This window comes from Hydra vulgaris, chromosome 06 (assembly GCF_038396675.1).
Source record: "Hydra vulgaris chromosome 06, alternate assembly HydraT2T_AEP".
Taxonomy (NCBI): domain Eukaryota; kingdom Metazoa; phylum Cnidaria; class Hydrozoa; order Anthoathecata; family Hydridae; genus Hydra; species Hydra vulgaris.
This window is the reverse complement of record NC_088925.1, coordinates 14090460-14100668: the sequence shown is the minus strand read 5'-3', so window position 1 is coordinate 14100668 and position 10209 is coordinate 14090460. Positions and strand designations below refer to the sequence as shown.

Below are 10209 nucleotides of genomic sequence, written 5' to 3'. Positions count from 1 at the left end.
GCTAGGCAAATACAAGTTCTCTTACTTTACACCGCGTTTAATGCAAGCGTATAGTCTCGCATCATGTGTATTAAAACTCCATAATTTAAACTATTTTCGTATGAATTCTTTAAGTCTACCAAAAACTTCAGATAAAATATCTCGCTAATTTAATATTCAATTTAGTAATTTAAGATAAAGTAAACACAACATTTATGATAGATTAAACAGGAGTATTAACTTGGCGAGATTGTTAACCCGTCCGGTTTATTAAGAACTTTTATCATGAATCAGTAAAGCGCAAGTAATATTATCTTAGTCATTTAAACTTCATCTGCAGTATAAATAGAACCATTATCTGACTTGTTGTTTACAGTTTTTTATTTAGTGCAATGGCAAAATGTTTTAAGCATTTAGATCAAGATAAAAAAAAAAGGCACTTTTAATAAAAGTCCAAGAGAAAAGTCGTAAATAACTTTTAAAAAAAACATGTTTCGAAAAATAAGATATTTCGAGAGGGTAAAAAAAAAACGAAAATAGAAAGCTCAAATGTAAAAATCCAAATAAATTTCGTAAGTTTTAAAACTACATTCACCCATGCGGACTTGAAGAAAACTTCTATAGTATTAATAATTCGAGTTTATAAATAAAATTAAAAAATATATATAGATTTATAGTTTTATTTATCGAAAGAATGTTTGAGAAAAATACGTATAGGCTTGTAACTGATATCAAAACAAAGTTTATTTATAGGTTTATTCGTCGAATAAAAATTTGAGAAGATTGCGTTAAGGCTCGTGATTGATAATTTCAAGAGAAAGTCAAGTAAATCGGGACTTATGCCATAATAATATGAAAACAATAGAAACAATTTGCAAAATCCTGCATGCTATGAGCTATTTTTCTAAAATATTTTATTAAAGATTATCTCGGCTAATTAAAAACGTGAGTAGAATCTTCTTCGTTAGATTCTTCTTCAGCTTTACGTAACCAAGATAAAAAGTCTTTTACCGAACTAATTGTATTTCCTTTTCCATCTGGGAATTCTTTACTTGATTCCCACGTAAAAAATGTTTCCTCTGATATAATATCGTGGTTATATAAATCTTGAAACAAAGAATTAGCAAGACCTAAAAACAAGATAAACGAATCAAAAATATTTAAAATTAAGATTAGGAAAGTAATAAGGGAAAAAACTTTACCTATAGGGTGGTGTAACGTTGTCACAAGATACTGAATACCATACAACGCAAACAATTCTAAATTTTTATTTCCATCAATATACTTTAATAAAATATTTTTACGTTTCTCTAATTCATCATTGTTACAGCTACACGTATTTGTCGTATCTAAAAAGAAAGTCGTTACCGTAAATCTAATTTAAGAGCATAATACCAAAGATCAACAAAATTAACTGACCTTCAACCTTGATAGTGCTATTACAAATCATTGACGTTAACTCTTTTATGAAATATGGGTCAGATTTACAATTGCTACATTCACTCTATAAACGTATTTAAATAACGATTTCATAACAACTAAAATGAACTGCAAGGAGAACTTTAGTAACAAATTTAGCATGTACAATTTATTTGGTCAAAAAAATTTTCCCAAAAAAGTTCACATAAAAATAAAAAAAAATTGTAAAATAAAATACATATATGAAATTAAAACTAGAACTTACATCAATATAAGATGTTATTTTATTATTGTCGCCTTTATCGTGAAGTACACGTAATAGACCTTTTAGAACATTATTTGAATGACTTTTATTACTTGAAGTTGAATTCATTAAAAACTCCATTTTCTATACAAAAAAAGAGATTAACATAAAAAAAGACTGCATAATTGGGTGTTACTGAAATAAGATCCGCTAAATAATGATAAAATGCGGTTAACCATTTTAAACGCGTATTAGAGATATTTATTTCTTATTAGATCTGTTAAAATCAAAAACAAAGAAACCGCATTTTGGCCTATTCAACTAAATCATATTTAACTATCAAATAAAATATTCACATTTTGCGATTTCTTAAAGAAATCGATTTTCGTTCTTCACAGATCAATCAACTTTTTAAAAAAATATTTACTTACTTTGTCTTTTATAAATTTATCTACATTTTCATCATTATTTAATAACATCTCCCATTTAATATTTGACTTAGACCACAATTCACTAACTGATTCTTCTTTCTGAAATAAAAGATGTACTATAATTTAAAAAAAAAATACACTTTGTATTGGTGCACACAATAAAGTAACATTGAAAACAAACAATAGAAACATACCTATGAGTTTTAGAAATTTTTATGAGAGCAAATAAAAAAAAGGGGCAAGAGAGCACCGAAAAAAACATTTCTATTGATTAGTGTGCAGTAGAAATTTAAACTGTTAAAAAGTAATCATAGTAATAATTGATCACGAATAATCCTGATATTTTATTATTATAGCTTGGCAAATCTATAAAAAAAAATATTCCTTGAAGAAAAATAGTAACATATTTTAAATAAAAATCAATATATAAAATAAATTTTGGATTTTAATTTTAAAATTTTAGATTTTAATTTTAAAACCGTAAATTTTATTAATAAAAAAACTAATGCAAAAAGTAACTATTTTTTAATCAATATTTGCCTTAACTTAGTATTCTTGTATACTTTTTTAAAATCTAAACTAATTAAATTTCATGTGACATAAAAAATGTTTATTAGAATAAAATAGGAACATGAAACATATTTTAAATATTTAACTTAAACATCTGTCATAAAAATATTTAAAATTGACAACCAGCATTTAAATACTAAAAAAATGCATGGCTTTAGTATAAAAATCCTGTATTGGATGCATTATATTAAATATAAATAGGAAAAATAGCATACACCAGCAATTTGAACAGCTACTGATAAAGCCTCAGCCATAACATCGCCTGCTTTGTTTGGCTTGACTAATGGTTCTAAAGTGTCTTTGACTCTATTAAGAGGAAGCGCACCATCATAAACCATAGGACCTATCACTTCCCCAAGATATTTATAAAAATGTGGTATATCAACAGCATAATCTGGAGCATTTTGCACAATAGATGCAAGCCTAAATTTTTAATTTAAAATTAATTTAATCATTAGAAATTAATATTAAAAATTGAAAGAAAAAAAAAAAAAGACATTAAAACATTATGCAAGATAAAAAAAATGACTCAAACATTAACCAATTATCTATTACCAAGAAATAGTTAGCTATTATATTAACTATTTATTAACCATACACAATTAGTGTTAAAATGAAATTTTTTTTAAAATAAACTTTTAAATTACTTTATAATAGGCTATTATGTTACATAATTACTTCAGCAAAACATAATATAATATACTAATAAAATATATTAACAAACCTTTTCATTACAATATTATATTACATTACATAATTACTTCATAAAGTTATAAACTATATTCTTAACATAAAATATGACTCAACCCGAATTACAAGAATTTAATTAGTCATAAAATCATTTTAAAAAAATTTTTAATAACTTTTCTTAATAACCTCGTTTATTAAACACAATTATCACAGATCCTGATAATGTTAATCATTATGTAAATAATTAATGATTATCCTGATAAGGTTAATCTAGCTCACACAAAAATGACACAATCCTGATAATGTTAATCTAGCTGACACAAGAATGCCACTTATATATCGAGTTTACTTGTAATGCAAATTTTGAAATTTTTTATATTTGTCAGCAAAAAAAAAAAAAAAATTTAAATCTTCAAATGGAGTGAAACAAATAGATGTTGAAATTCGACTTGATATGCCAATAATAACACTTTTAGAATGAGAACCACTCTATATAAATTAATAAAAATTGGCTCAAATGTAGCCTTTGGCAACACTTGAGGCAATTTTCCATAACTAGTTAACACATGGTTAACTGGTTATGGATTTATGGCAGTTTTAGTTTAAATTTTGTTCTTTGCTACTCTCATTTGTCACTGATGTGATAATTAAAATGTCACTGATGTGATAATACCAATATTTTTAAAATAGTGGTTGCATTAGTTTTCTTCTATGTAATACTAATACATTTTGTAATAACTGTTTTATTGGTAAATGTATCAGTTTCATTTTATCAAACAAAAATATTGAGTTTTTATTTGCAGCATGAATTGAGTTTGAATTGGCTTATGTATAGCGTAAAAATCTCACCATGTTCTAAGATATAAACTCAAGTCAAAATGCATAAAAATGTTACAAAATGGTTGAAAAATTTATTTTCTGAGAATACCTATATACAAAAAAAATAAATATCTTTTTCTCTTCAAAAAGAAAAACTGTGAGAAAACCAAACATTTTTTTGTATTGACTAATATTAAATTGACTTCATTATTTTTAATTTAATAATTTAGATAAAATAACTGAAAGATAACTGATTGCTTAAAGGTTTGGAGAGAGTCCGAGGAAAATTAATCTTTACAGATTAGGGTTGTCCTGTTTCAGGACAACCCTAATCTGTAAAGATTAATATTTGATAAAAATTATTGCAAAGCACAAAAACTCTATCAAAAGAGAATGAAGTTAAAAACGGGAAAATAGTATTTGAAGAGCGGTAAACATCATTTTGTGCCATCTTATCTTTGGATCTTATTCAAATTGTCATTTAGTGTGAGGAGCATCATTAATTTAAATAATTACATCCTTGTATGAAAAGAATTATTCTGTAATTTAGGTATATTTAATTGATTTTAATAGTTTTTAATTGGTCGTTCAAAACTGCAAGAAAAACATCTTCTTGAAGAGCAAACTATCATGTACAAAAAACTAAGTGTGTGTTGCATCATATGCCTTATTCTTTAAGTAAAAGGTTCTTCCTACAAATGCTTTCAAATATAGACCTTTAATCTTTTGCAGCAAAAGCAGTTGAACAAATCGTATCTCAAGTTAGTTTCAATAAAGAATCATCTCTGTAGGAACAATTTAACTTACTATAGCATCTGACAGGCCTGATTTAATATTTATCATAGATCATCCTAACCATATTTTTAAAATCCGGAAAATTGTTTGGGTAAAATATCTGGAACATATTCTCCTCCTAGTTTAGCTTTTAGCTGAGTTGTTTCTAATTTTTTTTTTTTTTTTAATTTTATTTTAAACTTTTCTTATTTTTGTATGAGTGATGAACAAAAAAACTTAAAAAACAAATATATAACAAAATATATGCTTACACTTGTATATATGGAAAAGGTTTTGGATATCCAGAAAAATTAACAGTTAAGAAAAATATCAGAAATTCCAGAAATATCTGGAAAAAGATAATCCCTTATTTATACATATATTGAAAGTAAGTCTTGAATATTAAGAAATAAGATTTTAAGAAGTATATTGTTGACAAGTTTCTTATCTCTGTAAAATTAAATAATTTGGAAATTTGACACAAACTTTTAAAACAAAATTTATAATAAACAATCATGTATTTTTTTGTTATAGATCAAAATAGTTCCCAGCTACCACCAAGCGCTCCGATTGACAACTCTAGCCCTTGTACAATAAATATGTACAATTAAATAAAACAACAAATTGAACAAATTTATTAGAACTGCAAACATCAAGAAGCAAGATAGTAGAGCCAAAGTTTAACACAAAGGGGAGAGTACGCACCCTTAAAATCCAGGGGAAAAACAAACCAAATTAAAAATAAACATTAGAGAAAATTATTTAATATTATTTGTATTTATGAATCTAATAAACTTAAATATTGTATATTTGCTTTAAAATTCAATATTAGTTCAATATTTATCATCAATTTAGGAGTTTGATATTAACATAAAACTCCTTGAATTTTAGAATCAAGGGTGCATACTTTTCCTTACAGTTTAAGTTGTTGCTCACTGCAATTATTTATGAAGTCTTGTGTACCATGTTATTAAACATCGCAAAATTTCTGGTGGCTATTTCATTATGCTAGGAACTGAAGATGACTAAGATTTTCTGATGTTTTCCCTATGCTTGCCTAGGTTTTGTATATCCTGCTGTAAAGGATGAAACAAGCTCACTGCCACAACAACAAACTCTAACTCAAAGGACTTGCAAAGACACTTTAATCAACAGACAAAATCTTTTTGTGGCATCAGAAGATAGCCAGAAACTCCAATATTAAACATATCTGGTCACTGATTATTGCAAATAGAATTTAACTATGTTTGGCTCGTCATATAAAAGTTGCAAATATTATTTTGTGGACTTGAAACCTATGTAAGTTTGCACCTAAACACACAGTGTGATGTTAAGTCTAAGTGTCTTTCCAAATTTGGAAACTTGCAAATGCTCAATAAAATTTTCCCATGAGTTTTATCAGCTAACTGACCATATTATTGCTAATGCGAATCTAAAAGAATATGCCTTAAAATGTAATAAGATGCTAAATAATGATAATACAATGTAAAAAAATGTAAAAAGATTTAAACAGTTTTTTTTTCACCTAATTTTAAAATAAACACATGTAAGAAGGTTTCAAGAGTAAAAAAAATTGTTAACAAAGACCTATATTTTTGTTTGTTTTATAAACTTTGGTTAGGTTATGAACATTTTTAAAAGCATTTTGTTGCATTTTGGTATACACTTACATATAATGTTATTATACACTTACGCTATACCACACTTTAAATAGCAAATTATTATTTTGGTCTATAAAAAAAAGGTAGATATACCAATAAAAAATTTATAAAAATCTACAGGTGTTTTATTGGACATTATGTAGTCAAAAATTCACTCAATTTGAACATTCAAATTGATGTTTCAAAATTTGCATCACAGGGTACCTTGATGTGTAATCTTCCCATGAGTTCCTAAATCAGCTAGCTTGGCACTATTAGGATCCTAATAACAGTGTAAAACTTTTATAACAACATTGAAAAAGTTAACATTAATAGTTCGAGATAGTACAAGCTGTATCAGGTCAAGCAGTTTTCATGCCTGCCAAGGTCATTTTAGAATGACTTTTCACTCTTTGTGCACATAATTACTGCCAGCGAATTTATACATACATATTTATACACACATACATGTATATTAAAGAAAATTAACTTACCCTTTACATAACTGATCAACAGTTATTACATTTTTAATTATCATGTCATGAAGCAATGCTCCGATGGACTTTCTTTCTTCTGATTTCATTTCAATAACTATTGTAATAGCTTCTTCAACAAACAAGTAATGAAGACATGAACAATTAACTTCTTTTAAACAAGTTATAGCTTCCTAAAATAATATAAATATATAAACAAAAGATTGAATAAAATTGAATATAAAAAACGCAATTATAATGGATATAAAGTGACACAAATTGCAAACGATGACATCATGCTAAAAATAATTGAATATAAAAGCAGTGCACATACATGGTAAAGCAGTTTGGATGTAGAAATATTTTATCTGTATACGAGATGGTAAAAAAAGTTAATTTTTTTTATTTTTCTGAAAACATTTGTTCTCAAACAGATACTAAATAGATAATGAGCAGTTACTAGCTCAACTTGAGTGCTTTAAAAAGTTTTTAAAGTTTTAAAAGTTTTAAAAACAACTATAGGTTAACTAGATAATTATAAGCTTAGTATACTTAGACCTTATATTTTATGAAGCATACCTTATGGAAAATATTCCAAAAACAAATCATTGTTTAATATAAAGACAGATGTTATTTTATTTTTATCTTTCCACTTAAATAGCAAAAAAAAGTGATATTAACTATAACCTAAAAAAATACAATAACAATAACCTAAACAATAAAAGTTTTAATAAGAAAAATGTCAACTAACAAAAAACTAGAACAAACCCTTAAAACCGGTTAAATACTTACATTTGTATCTCTTATACTTAAATATTCATTTATCGTAGATTTTGTCTTTTTTCTCATGTCTTCTTCAGAGATTTCAATTACTATAGAATCAACATCTGCAGCTGCATCCATCGTTTCAACAGGAGTTTGGGCACCAGATCGAGGACTATCACGACCATTTTGACTGTGTTTAGAAAATTGATTTTTGATTGTAGTTATATCCTGGACAGCACGAATTGCAGCACTGCGATCTTCACGGCTAGATTTACCACCTGAGCTCCGCGAAGTATTTGATCCACGACTTCTAATTTTTATGATAAAGTATTTATGCAATAAAATTAATAATTCTATTATAAATTTTATAAAAAATCAACATCTGTTCAAAATTTGTTTCATAAAAATAAATTTTATATTTGGAAAAAACAAAAAAAAGGTATTTTTGAATTTTTATAACTTCACTTCTTTTGAATGCCAGGTTGACTTACTTTTAAAGAACTTTTTAACATTAGGGACCCTATAAATATTTAAAGGTCTTAAAGCAACACTAAAAAATATTGTAATTTAAAAAATTAAAATATTTTATAAAATATATTTATCGCTAACAGGCACTTTTTTTTCTTTTTTTAATCTACTTAAATAAGGAATTTTATTTCTTCAAAAAACGATTTGTTTAAAATTTGATTTAAACAATTTGATTAAAACATCCTAAATAGGCAAATAAAACATTTAAAAATTTGTGAATATTAGGTAACATTGTTGACAAATAACTTTTTATATAAATATTGATATCTGATTGGGTTGGGATTAAATTCGAATAAACACATACAATCAATAACTTAAAAGTTAAACAAATTAAAAACAGAAAAATTAAAAAACAAAACAAGATATAACAAATGTTTAAACCATTGATATCTATATATTAACATGAAATATTTATATTTTATATTAATATATAAATATCGGTGGTTTGAAGTACAAAAGAAATGTGTTAAAATCTACTTTTGACATTTTGACTATGAATATTATTTTAAAATAATTTATGGCATTAAAAATGAACAAAGAGTACGATTTAGAGATCTTTTAAAATAATTTATAATTAATTATTTGAGGACCGCAAACTTTTAACCTGATTTCTTAAAACTACTAAATATAGTCAAGTGTCTTTAGTGCCATCAATACATAATATCATCAATATATAAATGTAAAAATGAATTTCACCATATTTTAAAAATATTATTATTTCACATTTTTAATTTAAAAGAACACACACACACACACACATTAGTGTGAAGACTTCTTGACTTTTTTTCTCAAAAATCATTTCCTGTAGGACTAATGAATGAACTTTTGTTTATTAATGACTAATATGGCCTCAATTCTAATGGAATATTGCAAAAGGTCACACACAAACCAATTTGAAATGTAATATAGGCCATTTTAGCGTAATATATATTCGCTTTAATGTTTATATAATATAAGTTGTATAATAATTTATATACTACATCTTATTATTAAGACAGGCTCGTAATGTGGGGGAGTCATTGGGTGCCATCGAACACCAAGTGGTATTTGTTTTATGCAAATTCAGTTATAAAAATCAAGCAAAACATTTATTTTTTATTCTAAACATCTTCGTTTTACAGGAAAAACAATCCCCTTTAAAAATTACTGTACTGCTCTGAGAGAATTGTTTATAATTTTCTATAATATAGTAGAACGTTGTGTTTTGGAGAAGCTCCTGTAGAGTTGTAAAATTTTCTTTAGCTGTTTTGCAGTGTGCTATAAACTGACATATAAGCGAGGTGCTTGAAGCAGAAAGTTAAGTTTAAATTAGCTTAATTTTGTATCAACACTATTATTGCCTAATTAAATGAGATATTGTGTTATTTGCTAAGACACATTGATATTTGTGCTTTAACATATAAATGTGCATAATACTTCATTAGTGTCTTACTTTTTTTAGTTTCGATTATTTTGAATTGCTTGTTTTTAAATAAAATATATGAAAACTCACTAACAGTTTCTTTAATTTGTTACTATTTCAGTTGCTGAGTACAATATAAAATGTCATTTAAAATGAATAAAAAGCGCTATTTAAACACCAAGAAGAACAAAGAAATTTATCTTATTTCAAGTGTTATCAAGAGACAAAGTGGCAATTTACGATGCATCCTTGAGTGAAAGGAGTCTGAAGCCCCGGAAAAACCAAATCAATGGGCGCTTCAAATTTCTTAAATCCACCACCAAAAAATGGAGAGAGAACCAGTGTAATTATTGTTGAGCTTTAAGCCATATGGAGCAAAACATTGAACTTTCCACATGTATCAGATCAAGTCATTTGTGCAATATTTGCAAAATTTTGAAATACTATGAGCCCTGAAGAAAGAAACATAACTTTA

General features: G+C 26.1%; 1 protein-coding gene across 2 annotated transcripts in view; it reads right to left on the bottom strand.

The window, feature by feature from the left end:
- Positions 1-451: 451 nt before the first annotated feature.
- Positions 452-10209, bottom strand: part of LOC100204643 (eukaryotic translation initiation factor 4 gamma 1) — a 95483-nt gene continuing 85725 nt past the window's right edge. For both annotated transcript variants that reach the window (XM_065799281.1, XM_065799280.1), the window contains exons 18-25: positions 7832-8114; positions 7061-7233; positions 2859-3066; positions 2074-2172; positions 1664-1786; positions 1399-1483; positions 1182-1328; positions 452-1109 (exon numbers count right to left, since the gene is read on the bottom strand). In XM_065799281.1, the coding sequence (XP_065655353.1) occupies positions 913-1109; positions 1182-1328; positions 1399-1483; positions 1664-1786; positions 2074-2172; positions 2859-3066; positions 7061-7233; positions 7832-8114 (1315 nt within the window). In that variant the 3' untranslated portion in view covers positions 452-912. The remainder of the gene's footprint in view (positions 1110-1181; positions 1329-1398; positions 1484-1663; positions 1787-2073; positions 2173-2858; positions 3067-7060; positions 7234-7831; positions 8115-10209) is intronic.